The 19,630-nt window shown below is 31.7% G+C and overlaps 4 protein-coding genes across 6 annotated transcripts in view; 2 read left to right on the plus strand and 2 right to left on the minus strand.

Moving 5' to 3' along the window:
• Positions 1-4,229, plus strand: part of CCT1 (chaperonin containing TCP1 subunit 1) — a 4,783-nt gene extending 554 nt beyond the window's left edge. Inside the window, exons 2-10 of the mRNA XM_018457653.1 lie at positions 933-1,018; positions 1,777-1,905; positions 1,997-2,094; positions 2,279-2,389; positions 2,487-2,892; positions 2,961-3,163; positions 3,308-3,500; positions 3,577-3,740; positions 3,813-4,229. Coding sequence (XP_018313155.1) covers positions 933-1,018; positions 1,777-1,905; positions 1,997-2,094; positions 2,279-2,389; positions 2,487-2,892; positions 2,961-3,163; positions 3,308-3,500; positions 3,577-3,740; positions 3,813-4,023 — 1,601 coding nt within the window. The 3' untranslated portion in view covers positions 4,024-4,229. The remainder of the gene's footprint in view (positions 1-932; positions 1,019-1,776; positions 1,906-1,996; positions 2,095-2,278; positions 2,390-2,486; positions 2,893-2,960; positions 3,164-3,307; positions 3,501-3,576; positions 3,741-3,812) is intronic.
• A 1,645-nt stretch (positions 4,230-5,874) lies between these two features.
• Positions 5,875-11,982, minus strand: vtd (RAD21 cohesin complex component verthandi). The gene is made up of 13 exons (XM_018457652.1): positions 11,856-11,982; positions 11,305-11,474; positions 11,001-11,230; positions 10,508-10,691; positions 9,949-10,108; positions 9,683-9,875; positions 9,132-9,355; positions 8,835-9,055; positions 8,555-8,740; positions 8,056-8,430; positions 7,776-7,910; positions 7,454-7,609; positions 5,875-6,509 (listed from the first exon to the last, which is right to left on the minus strand). The coding sequence occupies exons 2-13, from the start codon at positions 11,446-11,448 to the stop codon at positions 6,384-6,386; spliced, it is 2,334 nt and encodes a 777-aa protein (XP_018313154.1). The 5' UTR covers positions 11,449-11,474; positions 11,856-11,982; the 3' UTR covers positions 5,875-6,383.
• Positions 11,983-12,620: 638 nt separating this feature from the next.
• On the plus strand, positions 12,621-14,736 carry LOC108728865 (protein NDUFAF4 homolog). Of its 3 annotated transcripts, none has more exons than XM_018457659.1 (5): positions 12,621-12,697; positions 13,311-13,471; positions 13,597-13,688; positions 14,148-14,367; positions 14,561-14,736. In XM_018457659.1, the coding sequence occupies exons 2-5, from the start codon at positions 13,327-13,329 to the stop codon at positions 14,710-14,712; spliced, it is 609 nt and encodes a 202-aa protein (XP_018313161.1). In that variant the 5' UTR covers positions 12,621-12,697; positions 13,311-13,326; the 3' UTR covers positions 14,713-14,736. The 3 variants fall into 3 exon arrangements, with proteins under 3 accessions (XP_018313161.1, XP_018313163.1, XP_018313162.1); XM_018457661.1 differs by having other exon boundaries at positions 13,315-13,471; XM_018457660.1 differs by lacking the exon at positions 12,621-12,697 and adding an exon at positions 12,704-12,806.
• Positions 14,737-14,747: 11 nt separating this feature from the next.
• Positions 14,748-19,630, minus strand: part of LOC108728864 (xaa-Pro aminopeptidase 1) — a 36,925-nt gene continuing 32,042 nt past the window's right edge. Inside the window, exons 4-12 of the mRNA XM_018457658.1 lie at positions 17,963-18,080; positions 17,315-17,693; positions 16,937-17,057; positions 16,241-16,604; positions 15,804-16,037; positions 15,554-15,708; positions 15,319-15,414; positions 14,991-15,216; positions 14,748-14,906 (exon numbers count right to left, since the gene is read on the minus strand). Coding sequence (XP_018313160.1) covers positions 14,890-14,906; positions 14,991-15,216; positions 15,319-15,414; positions 15,554-15,708; positions 15,804-16,037; positions 16,241-16,604; positions 16,937-17,057; positions 17,315-17,693; positions 17,963-18,080 — 1,710 coding nt within the window. The 3' untranslated portion in view covers positions 14,748-14,889. The remainder of the gene's footprint in view (positions 14,907-14,990; positions 15,217-15,318; positions 15,415-15,553; positions 15,709-15,803; positions 16,038-16,240; positions 16,605-16,936; positions 17,058-17,314; positions 17,694-17,962; positions 18,081-19,630) is intronic.

A 19,630-nucleotide genomic window follows, 5' to 3' on the forward strand; every position in this document is an offset into this window, starting at 1 on the left:
CAGCAGGATGTTGACAAAAAATACAAAAATTATATCATTGCATCGTTGCTTGATTTGTGATCATGTCAGTAATGAGGTGAGAGTCTTCCTTGACAATTTTGTTGACTATTACAGTTCGTAGGCTGAGTGGAACCGAAAGCCTCAATCTAAGAGTTGTTATTGAACCGTTATTAATAAAAATCAAATGTATTAGGCCGGAATCAGACTACGCATTGAAGATTGAGGTTGAAGATTGAAATTTTACCAATAAGGACAAAGAAATTTTAGCTTCTTTCGTTTCGATTGGTCAAATTTGAATTTTTCAATCTTCAATCTCAATCTTCAATGCCTAGTCTGATTCCGTCCTTAGACTGACTCACGTCAAATGACAAAACCACGAATATGATGTAATTAAATATGCTGTTAGATCTTTTCGCTGTCAAAATTGGAGATAAAGTTGTGTTAATTTATACGTTACATGTAGATAATTGTTAAAGTATAAAATAGATAGTCACATAGTCTTGAACAATTAATTGTTACTACCATTTTGTATGTAATACGAAATCATACTAAGCGTTTGGTAATCGAGGCTAGCAACCAGGAAATAAATGACGTAAAGTAGATATTGTACATACATACTTATCGACTCTATCAAATATTAGGTTTATTTTGTTTAAAAATGAATGTATGATAAACCTTGACAATAATTAAAGCAGTGCGTTTCACTTGATGCTAATAACACTCTTGGAATCATTTCATTCTTTTTGTTATCAAATATCAAACAAAAACAAATGATTATCCTGAGCATCAAGTGGAACACGTCCTTAGAAATATAAGTCAACTTGGTACAGCATTTAAAAAATTAATTATATAAATAATAAATAGTTTATTTACTTATATAATATAATGTCTGTAAATATGTGAAATAAACATTTTATTTATGTCTTTTTCAGTTATGGCTGCCTGTGCTATCGCTAATATAGTTAAAAGTTCTTTGGGTCCGGTTGGCTTAGATAAAATGCTGGTTGATGACATTGGTGTATGTATTTAGCTTCTATATTTTTTAAAATATATTAAATATAAATAATAATCTCATTTTCAGACCGTATATGTGAGAAACACGATCGATAAATTAGAGCCCTATATCGGTCGAAACTAGATCTTAAATGCCTAAATCAATCTTGAATCAGTAAATATTATATATATGTACTTGACATATGTACGATACGATCGATATACGGCTCTAATTTATTGATTGTGTTTCTTACATATACGGTCTAAAAATGAGATTATTACTGTTTATTCGTTGCCCGAAAAAGACGTCGTTTCCTTACATATACCGATTATTGCGAAGAATATTACAAAGGCCTCGGTAGTCTAATGGCTCAGGATGCTCGTACGGAATATAAGAGATCCGGGTTCGACTCCCGGCCGAGGTAATATTTTTCGCAATAAATTTAATTACAGTTTTTTCAGCATATTAACATCTTTGAAATATGATGCCTATTTGAGCATCGAAATTATTAGAATTTAATTTAATTCGTGAAAATTACTACAGTGGTTTAATTGCGTTTAGTCCGGAACTATTTCGGCGCGCAGTTCGTTAGACTATAAGTGTGGTATATATGTCAAGTACATATATACATATATATATCATATTTAGTGATTCAAGATTGAATTATTTAAGCATTTAAGATCTAGCTTCGACCGATATAGAGCTCTAATTTATCGATTAAATATAAAGATTTGAAACAAATATGTTAATTACGACATTATTATGTTAATTGATATTTTCAGGATGTCACTGTTACCAATGATGGCGCAACTATTTTACGCTTGTTAGAAGTTGAACATCCAGCTGCACGGGTTCTAGTTGAATTAGCTCAGTTACAAGATGAGGAGGTTGGAGATGGTACTACTTCAGTAGTAAGTGATTCATTTATATTTGTGTATTTAATGGAAAATTTATAATTGAATATATATTTAATATAAAATGTGTTATTTTATATATTTAAAGGTCATAGTAGCAGCTGAGCTTTTAAAAAATGCAGATGAACTTGTGAAACAGAAGATACATCCAACTTCAGTCATCAGTGGCTACAGACTTGCTTGCAAGTAAATATCCTACTTTATTTTTATTTACCCTTTTATTTTTATATATGATTTTATTTTTGATATAAAATTAATTGATTAATGTTAATTAACTAAATTATTAACAAAAGAATATTGGATATTTATCAAGAGGAAAAAAGAAATTATAGTTTATACAACTTTTTTTTACACATGAAATCAATTTCAGAGAAGCATGCAAATACATTCAAGAACACCTTACTGTCAGTGTGGACGAACTTGGAAGGGATTGCTTAGTTAGTGTTGCAAAAACATCTATGTCAAGCAAAATTATTGGAGCGTATCCTTTTGATGTTATTTACAGTCCTTGTTTGCAATTTGTTTTCGATATTTGGTAAAAACAATAATTTAAAATATTTTCTGTAACTAATAATTAGTGATGCCAATTTCTTTGGTAATATGGTAGTCGACGCCGCTAACGCAATAAAAATTAACGATGGCAAAGGAGGATTTTTATATCCTGTTAAAGCAGTCAATGTTTTGAAAGCACACGGAAAAAGTGTTCGAGAGTCGATTTTGGTTCAAGGATATGCTTTGAACTGCACCGTCGCCTCTCAAGCAATGCCGAAGAGGATAACAAATGCGAAAATTGCATGTCTAGACTTTTCGTTGCAGAAAGCAAAAATGAAGTTGGGCGTCGAAGTACTTATTACAGATCCGGAGAAACTTGAAGCCGTTCGTCAACGTGAGGCAGATATTACCAAGGAACGTATTCAGAAGATTCTTGCTGCTGGAACTAATGTCGTTCTTTTGTCTGGTGGCATTGACGATTTATGCTTAAAGGTATAGTCATATTTTAAGTGATAAATTTTAGAATTGAGTGCAATATATTTATCTTGATCTTTCCATAGTATTTTGTGGAGACTAAGACCATGGCAGTGCGCAGATGCAAAAAAGCTGATCTAAAAAGAATCGCTAAAGCTACAGGCGCGCAATTTCTAACTTCACTGACCAACATGGAAGGAGAGGAGAGTTTCGATGTCAGTTTCTTGGGGGAGGCTGCCGAAGTAGTGCAAGAGATGATATGTGATGACGAGCTTATTTTGATCAAAGGGTACATATTTTACTACTAATATAGTGCAATTAATTAATTCTTTAATTCTACAATTCAAGTCAGGCATTGATCTTCTTTGAGTTTCATAGTACTACGAAAATAACAATAAAAGCATGATTATTTAGCCTTCTTTTTTATTTCAAGGCCAAAGACACGCACAGCGAGCTCTATTATTTTACGCGGACCAAACGATTATTACTGTGACGAAATGGAACGTTCCATACATGACGCATTATGCGTTGTCAAGAGAGTCTTGGAAAGCAAAAGCGTTGTAGCAGGAGGAGGTTGCGTGGAGGCTGCACTCTCAATATATTTAGAAAACTTCGCAACATCATTGGTATCATTAAATTCTGAATTTTTTCCGATTAGTTTCTTTTACTTTCATAAGATATTTATACATTTTTATATTACAGAGCTCTCGAGAACAATTGGCTATAGCGGAATTTGCTCGATCTTTATTAATTATACCAAAAACATTAGCCGTAAACGCTGCACAAGATGCAACCGATCTTGTCGCCAAGCTCCGAGCCTATCATAATTCCAGTATAACAAAACCAGATCTTGTTGACTTGAAGTGGTAAGTTTGTCTTTTTTTTTTAGTTTGTCATACAAAATAAGATTAAAATGAATTATATTTATATTTTTGTAGGGTGGGTCTTGATTTACTCATGGGAAGTATAAGAGATAACAAAAAAGCAGGCGTGTTAGAACCAGCCATTTCAAAAATTAAATCTTTGAAATTTGCCACTGAAGCAGCCATAACCATCCTTCGAATCGATGATATGATTAAACTAGATCCCGAGCGTTCGAAAACTAAATCTTATCAAGACGCCATGGAAGCCGGTGAATTGGAAGATTAATATCAAAATGCATTTACATATTATGTTGAATACAATGCGTTTATACGAAAGAAATATAAAAGATTTGTAAATGTTTCATTGCGTATATAAATATCACATGATAATAAAGATTTAAAATCTTGCTGCTCGTATGTTGCATGTAGACAATTTCAGTTTGCGCACGTATAAAATGCTGATAAAGGATAAAAATAAAGCTATTTCATAATATAATATTATACTTATTTGATTACTACCATAACAAAATATGACATTTTTGCGCTAAGAAGAATATGTAGTAAAAATGTTTAATTTTATATTTATTACTAAAAACTAGGATATTTTTAAACTTACATTTCTTTGAGTTATATGAATAAACTTTTATGTTTAAGAAAATTTTGTAATTAATAACCATAATATTTACAGTATAGTGAAAATGTATCTCATACTGTCTATATGCTAATTATACCAATCTTATTCAAAGGTCTGTGTAATTTAACAATCAGTACGACTTAAATAATATGACTTAAAGCATATGTATTACGCTCGTATATTATAAATTCATTTCAGATAAAAATTAAAATATATAAATATATAATAATATGTAATATACTTTTATATAAATAATAAATATTAAATTTGTGTTACTTTTCATAAAATTACGTTTATAAATCCCACATGTAATAAAAAAAACGTGAATAATTTGTTATAAAATATTTAAAGTAATAAGTTTTAAGTTTAGATGACATTGGGTGTTTTCCAGCAAAGAACAATGAATCATTTCATTCTTGTTTAATGTTGACAAACAACAGGGATATAATGATTCATTATGTTACATTCTGTCCTTGCTGGAAAACACCTATTTTCCAGCATCACGCATGTGTAAAAAACAAAAATAATTATAAAGAAACGCTTTTATTAACTTATCATAAATTATTATCTGACATATGTATCTAACAGTTCATTAATGGAAAATAATGGAGAATAACAGTTTTAAGTATTATATGATATGTATGTTTAATAGGTTCAATATCGTTTATAAACGAAGTTACATATAAACGATATTTATTTTCTTAATAAACATGATACGTTAAATAGATATTATTTACAATATATTTGTTACATCATGGTAGTTAATTAATTTTAAACTTAATGACACATTACGAAATCATTTTTTACAATCATACTTTAATGATTTTTGTCTTGATTACATACTTATTTACAATGTAAACTTATCATCTTATTGCCAAATTTTACAAATGTTTAGTTTGCTAAAATAGTTTGTTTTTTTTTTAACATTCTTGTACATCATAAGATAGACATACAACCATAAATTATCCAATAATTTTCTTTAATAATGTAGTACACATACTACTTTCTTTCCGAAAATAGTTCGCATTATGTTAATATTTTATTGAGTTATCCACTTGGTATCTTCTTATTAAATTTTTAAACATATTTGAAAAAAGATACAAACAATAGATATGATAATAGCAATTTTCGTAATCAGTATGATTTCAAATGATATAAATAAAATATTATAAAAAAAAGTTTAAAAAGTTCGATCGCTTTTTGAGTCTTTGCTCTTTCATACATATGTGAGTAGAAAATATATTCTTCCTGATAATACATAAAATTATTATTCACAAATACTTAAATTGACTTTTCCATTAATAACTGCTTGAATTATAAATAAATATAAGTACTATAAATAAATTCCCGAAAAAATTAGTTCCTGAATATTATATATTGAAAATCTAGAAATATCTAATTACATTAATATTGTATTAAATATTTTTAAATAAAAATTGATATATAATTATATCAAAATTTATATATGTTAATGTCAAGAGTATACCTGTTTTGGACCTTTGCAATGTATAGATTTAAGTTATTGATATATATGTTGTAAAATATTCTTTAGTTATTTACTATGTTTATATACAAACCCTGTTCGGATTGATGAATAATGTAAGACAATCAATTTCTGAATACAAAATTTAATATGATTAAGAATTTATTTAAATAAAAAGCAGTCAATATGGTGTGTGTGTGTGTGTGTGTGTGTACGATAGGTATATGTATGGAAAACGGAATGCAATACAATTAAAGTGATTAATATTCACAATAACTAATATTCATTATGCATCTTTCCAAGACAGGGGATAAAAAAATAAATAATAATCAGATATTTCCTCATTTCTCATAAACCATTCTGTGTTTAAAATCAACGAATCTTTTCAATTTAAGATAATTTCGGATTAAGATTAATTAGGATTTATTCATGAAAAATGTGAATGTTATTTTGATATTGTATGTATAAAGATAGATGTTAACGTTCTTCTTCATCGAGAAAGATCGCGAAGTTTTACAATTGAGAGTCTTTACAATGCAGGATTTTCAAATTTTGGTCCTTTTGTGACTATAATCTCAGCATATGAATATTCTTGATTGAGTTCTAATACTTGGAACTTTTTCAAGACTAATAGTGTATAAAACTTTTGTGCAACCTGTAAAGACAGAATTATTTTTTTTTAAATATCACAGAGAAATAAATATATTGGTTGCGTTCAGCAGAAAAAGCAGCTTTAGAATAGTTGTAAGATTTGCAATATGGTTGGTTTATACATTTATATCAGGGCTCTCTAATTTTATTCCGTTTTTCGAATATACGTGTAAACGTAAAACGTTTATCCGTTTATATTCGCTTTCAAAAAACCGTTTACTTGAAGGTAAACGTTTACACGTTTAATTAACATATCCGTTTATAAAAGAAACATTTTTCCGAATATACGTGTTTTATTATACATTTAAACGAAAATACATTTACATGTATATTTAACATATCCATCTATGAAAAACATTTTTTCGAATATTTTAACGTTTTTTAATAAAATTAAAAATCGAATTTTTTGCATTTTCTCAATTCGTCACACTCCTTAATAAAGAGATAAACGTTTATATAAAAAAATGAAAATATTCGGAAAAACGATTCTAATAAACGGATATGCTAATTATACGTGTAAACGTGTTTTCGTTTAAACGTATAATAGTTAATTACACGTATATTCGGAAAAACGTTTCTAATAAACGGATATACTAATTATACGTGTAAACGTATTTTCGTTTAAACGTATAATAGCGAGCCCTAATTTATATTCAATGAGAGACTAAAGCTGGAAATACAATGGGCCCAAGTAATAGGCACAGGTAACAGGAAATAACGAGTCGCCTCTCTCTCTCTTCTCTCTCTCTAATCAGAAGTCTGAGATATAATAACAAACTTATACCCCAGTGCTCTGATTGGATGGCTCGTTATTCCCTATTGTCTGTGCCTATTGTGTTTCCAACTTAAGAGTAAAACTAAGACTAATTATATTAAAAAATTTGACAACAGTTGCAAAACTTTTTCTGCTAAACGCAGCCATAGGATATAGTTTTCCAAAAGACTAACCTGTTTGCGATTATTTTTAAATGCCATCTCCGATAGTGTTAATTTATCTTTGGTATCGAGTTTACTTTTAATAACATGATACATATGCGCCGCTCTCTTGTTAAGAACGCGTTCTTCAAACTGTTCATAAGTTTCGTCCATTTGTTGTTCCTCTTGCTGAAAAACAATATTATAAACAATTAATTAATGTTCTTTATAAATTTTTTAAATTTTCCACTAAAACTTAATAAAACTAATAGGTACATGTACAAAATAAAAACTTTATATTATTTATATAAATACATAATAAAATAATCTTTTGAACAATATTAAAGTATATTACAGGTCCCACGGATGGCGGAAACTCGTAATCCTCGTGATTCCACGGCGTGGCGGGTCCTCTTTCGGAAATCGCACCAGGCGTATGTGCTGGAGGATGTTGCTCGTCATAACCCATATAGGAAACTTGGGGTTGTGCCTATTGAAAAGTGTAGAATTAATAAAGGTTTCTATATTAAATGTACAAGCGCTCTCTAGATTTATAAGGAAACATTGATTGCAAGGCAAGGACGTATAGTTTTTTAAATGCATTCATATCATAAAATGAAAATTTCTCTATTTACTTGGTCGTAACCCATGTTTTCCATCTGCGGCATATCGGATGTTTGTACAGTGGCGGTTTCTTCCTGTGCCGATGTTGATGGTACTTGTTCTTCGTGTGTGCCAAGTATCGAGCTAACTTCAGCTGATGCGATTTGCGGTATTTCCGAACCGAGCAAAGGGGTTTCGGTTGTTGGTGGTACAATAACTGATGGTTCCCCAGAAGGCACAATACTGCTTATGTCGGAAACCGATGGTTCTACTGGTAAAGATACTTCGGGTAGCATAGGTGATTCTGAAGAAAGATTCTGTTGTGCAATGATGTTTGGAATTTCTGATTCATTTGGTTGATTTATCTCTACTGGAGTTGGTTGGGCTGGTTGAGGAGGTTGCCTTATCTAAACATAGTAATATTTACATTTATATTAATTATAATATTCCAATAAAATTGTCAACTTTTTTATTTTCTTTAAAGAAAAAAAATCTACCTTTTCCCCTTTTATTATCATTTTTATGACTAACCTCATCATCTTGCGGTGCTTTCCGTTTTCGTCCTGTACGTTTATTGAGGAGACTTTGTTCATAAGAAGCTACTTCTGCTTCTGGAGCATCTCTCATTTGTTCTAAGGACATTCCATCTTCCTCAGTTCCAAGTCGCCCAAAGTCTTCATGATCGTAAGACTTGCTGGTCAGATGTCTCTGATAATTCTGTTTAATAATAATTAAAATGAAATATTTATATTATATAAATTTTTAAAACTTGTTATTCAAGTAATCATAGAATGTTAAATATTATTATTACTTTAAATAGAACACGAGCCGGGATAGGTCTTCCTGGTAAAGCAAAGAGCTTCTCTACACCACCTGTTTCTTTCCAATGCATTAATCTTTTCGTAGGTGGTGCCAAGTCCAACGTCGTGATAATATCACTAGTATCAGATAGCTGCGCTTTCATTTCCTCACCAGAAATATTTTTTACTTCATCGACAATGAGTTTACGCTTGCGTTTGGCTTTCGTGAATCCTAGAAAAATCGATGACTTTTTGTTAGTTACAAGATACAAATATGTACGTCAATGTTAAAATAAAAAAAAATTTACCCTTTAAAGCAGATGCATCAATTGGAGCTAGCGCGAAGCTTTCTTCCTCATCGTGTAATAATGTGGTTTGATCTTGCATAGGTGGCGGTTCTTCTATATTGTCAATAGCATGTTCTTCTGGTATAATTGGTGGAGCTGGTGTAAAGCGCCGACTGGCAACGCTAATTCTTCCTTCAATTTCCTCTCCAACTGCGACTGGTGTAGCTGGTCTAGAGCCGTCAGAGCTATGCATAATGTATTCAATGTATTAGTATAATTTCAAAGTTGTATGTAGCAAAGTATACAAACAAGGATGAAAACAATATTAAATCAAGAAAGAAAAATTAAGCAATAAAGATTAAAACATAATAAATTGGTTTATTTAATATTTTTATCAAAAAACAAACGTACAATCCAAATTTCGGTATAAGATTGTAAATAAAGTTTGGTTATTGAATAGATTAAATAAATATTTGTGTCCTATTATAATAATGCTTCGACTAATATTACTTAATTTTTCTTTCTTGATTGTATATTTTAGAATCTTATAATTTTTTAAGAATGATAAATACCTCATGCCTCCCATTGGAGAAGCTGGTCCACCAAAATGATCACCCATATCCTCGTCAGATTCATCATGCACAGAAGCAGCAGTTCCAGCAACCGTTCCTGCTTCCTGTTGTTCATTTATCGAACTAACCTCAGGTACGGGTACTTCACCCATTGGAGCTTCATCAAATAAACCACCCTCAAACAGACCTCCCGCTAAAATATTAACAATAATTATAAACGATCGTTGGATCTAGTTATAAAAAGAATACTAATTATTTGACTATACATATAATATCTTGACCAAGATGACCACCAAAACCATCATCTCGAATGGGTGTATCTATGTCCATGGGTTGCGTTGTAGCAGATGTCCCTGCAACTGGCTCTTTTTCCTTCTGTTCCAATGCTGCCTCTATTCCTGGGCCGTCACTAAATAACATGTGACTCTAAAATCAAATTGAAGCAATTAATATCTTAAAATGTCATTAGTTCTTAAAAATACCAAAAATTGATTCGTTTATTTTTAGTTTATTTAACAAAAATTAAACAGACTTTTGAAACATTTTTTAGAGTGTGTTCATTCACATTATACATACATATATGACAATGAACAAAACTATGGCTGATTACACTTCATAAATATTTTATAAGAACTTTTATATACTTTGCATAATATTTTTATATTTAAAGATAGTTTAGCTATTTGTAATATTTATATTATTCTAAATATCATATAATCATATAATCACTTCTTCAAAAATGTATGAAATATTTAATTTTACTCATTATTATACAATGATCGAAAGTACTAAATAAATAAAATTAAAAAGGACAAGTATGATTACCTGATCCAACGAAGGTTCCATGCCACTGCCATGTCGTAGTAACTCTGGTGGCTCAGCATCAAAACTCATGTCGCCAAAGCCCTGATCATGTGTAACTAAAGACAGACTGCCATAATCTTCCCTCATTGTTATTTCTTCTGCTCTAGATTGATTCAAACTAAACTGAGCTTCTATATCAACATCTCTGAAAGCAAAATTTATATAAAATATTTAAAAATACTGTTAGAATTATAATACACAAAAAAAAATTTAAGTGGTAAAATGTAAGCAGTAAATAAATTGACCAATCACAGTAGAGATCATAAGGCCATAATGTAAGTAGTAGCGACATGTTGATTTCCTTATTGCTTAAGTATTTTGTACATAGCCTTTATATATATATATATAAGATTAAAAATTCGGTTTTGATATAAATATCTTTGAAAGAAAATTTTATTTATCATATATTTAAAAAAACTACAGTTTTTCCAAAAGCTTGATAGCATTATCTTACTTGAGTTCAGGCATAGCAGTATCAAAATCATGAAACACTTCTGGCAAGGTGATAGCTGTTACAGCTGCCTCTCTGTGTTCCTCAGGTAGATCTACCATTCCAGGCCTAAAGGCCATTTTAATCTTCACGAAAGCTTCATTGCAATCAGCCAGCAAGTACTTAGCTTTCCTTGAATAGATTCGTACTACTCCCAGTAATAAATGGCCAGACGTTCTTAAAGCCATTTTAACCTATTAGAAAATAAACAGAATTTAATGATGTATCAGAGAATTTTGTCAGATCTGGTCACTAAGATAACGTTTACCTTTGGTTGTAATATACCATCCACTGATTTTTCTATATTTGTCTCAAATACATGTGCCTTTGTTAATTTCTTATCCCAATGAGCGGCCAACCATATACGGGCCAAAGGCCCTTTTTTGGCCAATACAAAATGTGCATAAAACATGATTCTTAGATTTCTCTAGTATTGATCTGTAAAAAGATGGAATTAATAAGTTAATTAAATCAAACTTTCAGTTCAAGCACAAAAGAAATGTAGTTAGAAAAAAGGAAATATTTAATAAATGCCATCCTGCCTAATTCATTGAAGTGTTTCTCTCTGACAGTAAAATATTACGTTTGGTAAGTAATATGAAGAAATTTAGTAATAGACCAGCAATTGATGTTGCATGTCAAATGGCATGAGATCTAACCCATAAATGTATATGAAAAGTTAACAGCGAATATTGTTTGATTTATGAAAATATAAACATCAATGCACAAGATGGCGTTTCCGTCTACAGTTTTGGCGGTTACAGGGTAACGTCAAACTCTTGATACGAGTTCTTCGTTATAATATGCACAGCGACTCACTGAAATACCGTCCGTCGTTAGGCCGCACAGAGCCGTGACATATTTCGCACAGAAAAAATCTCAACCACGAAAATATCTCAGATCAACACATGCAACACATACGGTACGTTCTCACCTCGACGCGTACCTGAAACTCACCACGATTATGCGTGCCCACTTGTACCAACCTATTAATATCAATTGGTATAGGGAATATAGGGACTCAGGATGCCGTCCCATTAGGCCGGAAACAGACTAGGCATTAAAGGCTGCGTTCAGCAGAACGTTTGTTTTGCAACTGTTGGAAGTTTCCTTCGCGCTAATTGGATCATACTTTTAGATCTAGAAGAATGGTCCTATCTCAGCAGACAATCATAAAACGGTTGCAAAATTGTTGAGTCTGCTGAACGCAGCCATTGAAGTTGCAGTCCACTTGACGCTACAAATGCTTCGAAGCAATGGCTGCGTTCAGCAGACTCAACAGTTTTGCAACCGTTTTATGATTGTCTGCTGAGATAGGACCATTCTTCTAGATCTAAAAGTATGATCCAATCAGCGCGAAGGAAACTTCCAACAGTTGCAAAACGAACGTTCTGCTGAACGCACCCATTCTTTGATTAGTCAATTTGTAAAATTCTTTGTTCTGATTGGTCGCTCAAATGCTTCGAAGCGTTTGTAGCGTCAAGTGGACCACAGCCTTTGATTGGTCGTATGACTTTTCTGAGATTCCGTTTTCCGAAATTTCGGCTGTCATGGAGAAGCACCCTAAAGATCGCACTCAATGAGTTTCGGAATGCAAAGACGACGGTAACTTTTTTTTGGTGAATTTTGGAACGCGTCACTCTTGATTTTCTCTCAAAAAGGTTAAGAAATTTTTCTTGAAAATTAAATTCTTTTTAATCGCATGCTGTATATGTTCTTTCAATTGTTCGAACACGTTTTGTAAACTCTTGCATTCTATGATTGCTGGAGGTATATTACAGCTAAAATTAACAATAATCTTATGTGATGATTTATCATGTAATTATTAATCTTCGAATGTTACTCATTTTCCTTGGAATGATACTATTCTAGATGTAGAAAATATTTACCAATATTAACAAATTTTTTTACACTTTAATGTGTTCATAGATTGCAGGTTGTAGAATAACTAACAGTATTTTATTATTAAAAAATAAACTTTAATGTGAAATAATTGTATTAAATGTTACTTTATGTTATTAACATTGTAATTTAAAAAACCGTACTAAACTTGAATTAGAATTTAGGTAAAAATTCATTGTAGCACGCAACCACAGTATTTTACATTCCAAGGTTAATATTTGTAATTGTGCATTCCACTTGACGTTTGCAAGGCTCATGGAATCATTTCATTCTTGTTGTTTCAATCAAATGTTAAATAAAGATAAATAATGCTCGCTAGTGTTATGAATGTCAATAGAACGTATCTATAGCGAATAATTTGTTTTGCTGTAGGTAGGTTACTTGAACTATGGGAAAGATTTATTCGGCATTGACTCGACCCATTCGCACATTTAACATTGAAAATCGTGCGGCAAAACTTATTTCCCGAGAAAAGCCAGTACCTGCACCTCAATATGTGGCTACAGAAAAACAAAAGAAACTTTCGGACCAAGGTATTATATGATGTTCTAAATCATAATTTAATGGCTATAATTTAAAATGATATTTAAACTATCATCTTCAATGGTTCTTCCATTTGCCAAATTAAATTTGGTCATGTAACTATCTTTTGTTTCAGTAAATCCACACTTTTTGGAAGACCATTACAAAAAAAACATGCAACTGGATCAACGATTAAAAGATGTTTTTGTTACATCGACAGACCTGCAAGTATGGACTGATGTTTGTTTGTATTTTTGTATATTGTATTAATCCTTGGTAAAAAAATTTCGCTGAAATTATTCCATGTTTTAAAACATTTTAGCGAAATTGCTAAAAATTTGCTAAAATTTCACTGAAAGTGAATTTTTCAGTTAATATACTGAAAAATCGTTGAAACTGAACTGAAATTACTTTGAAATTTTTCTGAAATTTTTTACTGAAATTTTTCTGAAATTTTGCTAAAAATGAATATTTTAGCTAAAAATCGCTAAAATTAAACTGAAATTTTTCTGAAATGCTAAAATTTTGCCGAAAAGTGTTCCAAAACGTGGAATAATTTCAGCGAAATTTTTCCATCAGGGATGTTTTTATACGTTAATATAAAATATTTTGATATGTTAACATAAATTTATTGAATACAAGTGGATTTGATTATTGAACAGATGTAAAATTTGCAATATTATATAGGATATAAAAGAGCCAGCAAAGGACTCCAAGATTTTACCTCAAAACAGACGGAGCTGGGAAAATGATTTTACATTTGAATCTTATGAACCTACAGTGATTCCTATGGGAAAGTGTTCATTGAAGCAAGCTCTGACATTTCTTTTGCAACATAAACATGATCCTATAAAATATAGTAGTGAAAATATAGCTTCTGAATATAAAATAGATAAGAAAGTAATAGGTTTGTATTTTTATTTGTTTCTTTAATAAAATTTATATATTATTATATATAAATTCACTTTATATAATATTATATATAAATTCACTTTATATATTATTATATATAAATTCACTATTTAGCATATTTATTAGATTTACATTTGCTTGATAGCTACAGTTTAACAATTATAGATTTATATATTTTTATTTTTTAGATGATATATTGAAGTATTTTAAACTTTATGTGACTGCCTCAAACAATCAAGAACCTTCTATAAAGTTTTTGGATTCAATAGAAGATCCAATTCAAGAGTTCATAGATAATGGACTAAAGGCCAAAAAGAAGGCTAAAGAAAAGAAAAAATAGTACAGATATGTATATAGAAAAATAATTTATTAAAGTTTATTTCTATGTTTTTTTTGCCTAAATGTAATTATGATATCGTATATCAATCTTGGAAATAATGTATATTTTAAAAAAGTTCCGTAAAGCAAAAAAGGTCCGTAATTTAAAATATTTGGCAATATAGACATGTTTCCCAATTTAGTCGCTTGTGAAATCTGCAACAAAAATTGATTGCATCATTATAGTTTCAGTAAATAAATTGTAACAAATACATAAGGTTGTGTTTGAATATCGCTTACTTTTTATAATGTGATAAGTGGCAACAATTATGACTAAAGTATGGAATTGCTTATTGGTAGACGGCATTGCCTGAGAATTATCAGAGAAAAAATAGTAGCTGTCTGTTTCTGGAATGGTCATAGTTTTCGCCATCATCCAGTAAAATGCTTTCATTTTTAAATTCTTTTTTAACTCTGCGCCGACTTCTTCCCGTATACGTTTATTGTAATTATTTAGCCAACGCCGCTATGTAATATAAACATGTTAATATTGTGCAACAGCTCGTTATTTTTTGTGATTATAATAATTAAAATCAAGTAGTTGTAGAATGATATATTTAAAACTTACATGCGGTGAAGTTAACATATTAATCTTGATAAGTTTCGGTTCGTACGGGACTAGAGTGACATCTCTGAATTTGAGAAATCTTTGCCCATTATGAGACTGAAACAATTATCAGCTAATAATTAAAAACTAGTAATTACAATTTCTTTGTGTCATTACACAGCTGTTTTATATATTTCGTATTGATAATTAATTACATATACGGTCATAGTAGATAAGAACGTATCAAAAGATATACCAATTTATCAGCCGGAATTACTTCAAGAATATTCTCCAAACGAACACCAAAATCGTCTTCTTTGTAATACCCCGGTTCGTTTGAAAGAAAGAATCCTGGCTTCAACTTGACGGAACATCCTGAATTTTTGCATCCGTAATACAAGCCGATAGGCGCTGCAACGCGTATTGTTCCACTAGAATGGCTTTCATCAATTGTATTCCATATTCTCGTGACGCAATTATTTTACAGGAAACTGTAGATTACGAACATTCGTGAACTGAAGAAAAATGACCAATTCCGTGACCAGTGCCATGCATGTAATCGTAACCGCTGCTCCACAACGACCTTCGCGCAATAACATCCAATTGGTCTGCCGATAGATCATTGGGAAAGATCAAAGACGATAATTCAATCGAACCGATCAGCACTCTCGTGTAGGCTTTTTTCTGTTCGTCGGTCGGCACTCCCAAGTGAAGAGTTCTGGTCACGTCTGTAGTACCATCTGTTAAATAATTTTGCTCATGCTTTTCATGTTTTGACTACTTGTGGTCGATGAAGAATTGGGGGAAACGTAAAAAAGAATAATTGAATGTTTTTCGAATTTTATATTAAAGTAAATTTTGAATTTAAAATTAGTTCTTGTTCCATTCAATTCAACTTGCTATTTTCTAGCAAAGTAGAATAAAGGGATTCAGAATTTCGTACCCAAGTATTGTCCTCCGGAGTCGATCATTAGTGTAGATGTGGTCCCGATTTTAATGTTGGTCAAGTTATTCGGTTCGTAATGCGGCATAGCGGCGTGCGGTCCATACCCTGCGATTGTCGGAAAGGCGATACCCTTATTGTCATCTTGTTCGTAACGAATTTCATTGATCACCCTCATTACTTGCATCTCGTCCCATCCTTCAGAGTCCAATTTGTACTGCTCTTCCATGTAGGCCAGGAAATCACACATTGCCATCGCATCCCTTAGATGAGATCTTCTCATACCTGCCACTTCGACTTTGTTTTTCTCCGCTCTTAGATCAATTATAGGCGAGGCCTTAGCCAATCTTTTCTCTGGTGGAATCTGCGAAAAAGATTCTCACGTGTTAGCTGTATTCGTATCTGGATATTTTTATAATATTGAATTGTATAAGTTAAAGCTAATTATATTTTTTATAACTATCGATTATTAAAAAAAAACGGTTTTTTACTTTTAGAATATTTTAGTCTAAAAATAATATCTCAGTCTGGATAGATTAAACTATATAAGTAAGCTCGATATTCAGCTTGAAATAAAGTAATAATATTGAAGAACGGATTTTGGAGTTCTGCTTATTCGAAAATAGATGTCGTGTATTATACGTATTCTTATGCTTAAAATATATGCAAAACTGTCGTCTTCGCGATTACACTTACGGAATTGTATATTTCTTTGGACGCACCCGGCGAGTAACCGTACGGTGAAGGGAGCCACACTGTATTCCAGACTTGAGACATAGTCTTTAAATCGTACCAAATATCTGTGTAATTGTGCCATCTGTAACGGTAAAAATCAGTCATTATATAAATCTGTTTGATCTTATTATTATGGCAATTTCTACAATTACACAAATTGAGAAATATATCTTGATTTTGTAACATTTGGAAATCTTTTATTTTTCTTAAAATTCAAGGTACAATGAATTCTACTTTTGTATCTGAAATCTGCATCTTTTTCTATCGTTTAATTTCTTGTTTTATTTGTCAGAAGTTGCTTGACACGGTAATTTCTAGATTCTACTAATCATTACTCACTTGACGCAGTTTGCATGGGAACAGGAGTCGATTTTCAAATGTATATCGACGGACCGCAGGATTTTTTGGCGTGGCGCATAAAGGTGCAGGGATTCGTGAGTGATAATCGTATAGGCCCTGAGGACGGGAGTGTGCGGTAAATCGTAGCCACGAACATTGAAGAGCCACGCTATCTCATCCAACGCGGTGACGACGAGCGCGTCGACCGACGAGTATTTCATTTCCAGCCGAATGCTCTGAACTTTCTCCTGCCATGGTTTGCCGGAGTACTCGTCCGTCAGCGGATACGCTGCGTGTGAATTATACTCAGGTCGACCCACCTGCCAGATCAAGTCCACCAGGTCGTTATGGACTGCGACCAACCTTACGGATGAATTCGCTGAATACGAATAGGATTGTCAGTAGCGGTGAAAGAAGATCGGATTTGGCTTCGCGATTCACGATAATTATAGAATTTGTTTCGAAACTTGAAAATGAACCGAAAAAAATATTTATTATCAATCAAAACAATATTTTTGTACACAAAAATATTATAAATTTTTATTAATGTGTAAACTATCTATAAAAATATGTACGTATATGCTATATATCTATATATAGTTAATATATTCAATACATCGCAATAAATACAATAATATTTTTTGTTACCCAATTCGTGCTCCCACATCTCCCATGTAAATGCAGGTATTAGTTTTGGATTAGCACCAATACGTACTTCTGATCGATTTTGGAACTCTTGCATTAACCATTCTGTTATAGTTGGTACCTAGAAAAAAAAAAAAATTAATGAAAATATCGAAATGTTATAAAGTTTCGATAATTTTTAAAATTATAATTGGTTGATCTTGATCCTTTTCAATATATTCATAATGTTATATAAAGAGTGTATATTATTTCATCTATTAAATTCATATATCGAAGAAATTTCCTTTTTTCTTTATCATACATATGACATTGATTTCGTTTTAATTTAAGGCCACGTTTTCGGTTTGAGCGCTTTTCAGCGCTTCTATTCTCGTTTTACGTTTAATGAATGATAATGATAATTATTATACAAACACCGAAACACGTCTATAAGTATTTGACAGAAAAAATTGTCATATTATCTAAACAGCGTTCCGACCGACCAACATTCAATTGCCAGTACTGAAAATCTGTAGTGCAGGTACGAATACTACAGATTTTTAATATTAACTTAGGCTCGATTATATTGGACGTGTTATCTAGCAAAATACATAATCATCATGGTATCTTTGTTGTTTGGTAAATGTTAAACAAAGATGAAATGACTGTGTTGAGCCGGCGGTACACGATGGCATTTTTTTCCTGCTGGATTTGCGTTGCTATGTATTGGTTGCGGTGTTGGCACTGCTAGTACCACAGCAGTAACAAAACGCAAATCCAGCTAAAAAAAGGCATGTTATGCCTCTCTGCTGGAAAGCACTCACTGCTTTCTATTTGATGACACAAATCGACACAAGTCGACACAAGCATCGTTCTATCCTTCTTGACATTCAGAGAGTGACAAGGATTTTAACGACACTTGTGTCGACTATGTCTCCTAAAAGGAAAACAGCTACTAATTGTCCACTCAGAGGTTCTCGTTCCAAAACTTAACTACAGTAACTAAAACTCTATAGTTAGACGTTACGTAAAAAAATCATGATAAATTTTTCCTTTTAGGGTGGAAACGTGAAATTTTTTGCATATATATATATATATATATATGTATTCATTCTTCACGGATCTAAAGAAAAAAAAGTACTCGTTACTCAGAGATATCACAAGTAGAATAAAATTTTATGTTTAAATTTAAAAAAGTAACCACTCAGAACGCCCTTCTTCCCATCCCCCTCGCATTGAATGCGAAGGGTGAACGATCATTGATGACAGAGTTCTCGAAACAAGTCGAGAACTCCTGTCGTTCTCACGCTCAGAGAAGAGGACTGTTACTCATCGTCATGGTTACATCAACTCCCATGTTAGGGAGGGAGAATGAGATCAACTCCTACAGAACTGATCCTGTGAAGTATGATCTTAAAATTTCTTCGCTACACCGTCCTAGATATAGTAGTCGTGGTCAAATTTTAAACACGAGAAGCTAATTTTCTACGGAGCCATCTAGGAAATTATAGAACAGTTAAATTTAAACCTAGATAGTCTCGCCACCTGGGGACCGATGAGGTTACTCATCAGAACAGTGATCAGAAGAGGACAGCATTAAAAAGCATTGTTATCATTAGAATATAAGTATAATTTTTTAGCTAAAAAATATATATAATTTAATATATTTTTAAACAAAAAAAATAAGATTAT

This window comes from Mycetomoellerius zeteki, unplaced genomic scaffold, assembly GCF_001594055.1.
Source record: "Mycetomoellerius zeteki isolate Tzet28-1 unplaced genomic scaffold, Tzet1.0 scaffold653, whole genome shotgun sequence".
NCBI lineage: Eukaryota > Metazoa > Arthropoda > Insecta > Hymenoptera > Formicidae > Mycetomoellerius > Mycetomoellerius zeteki.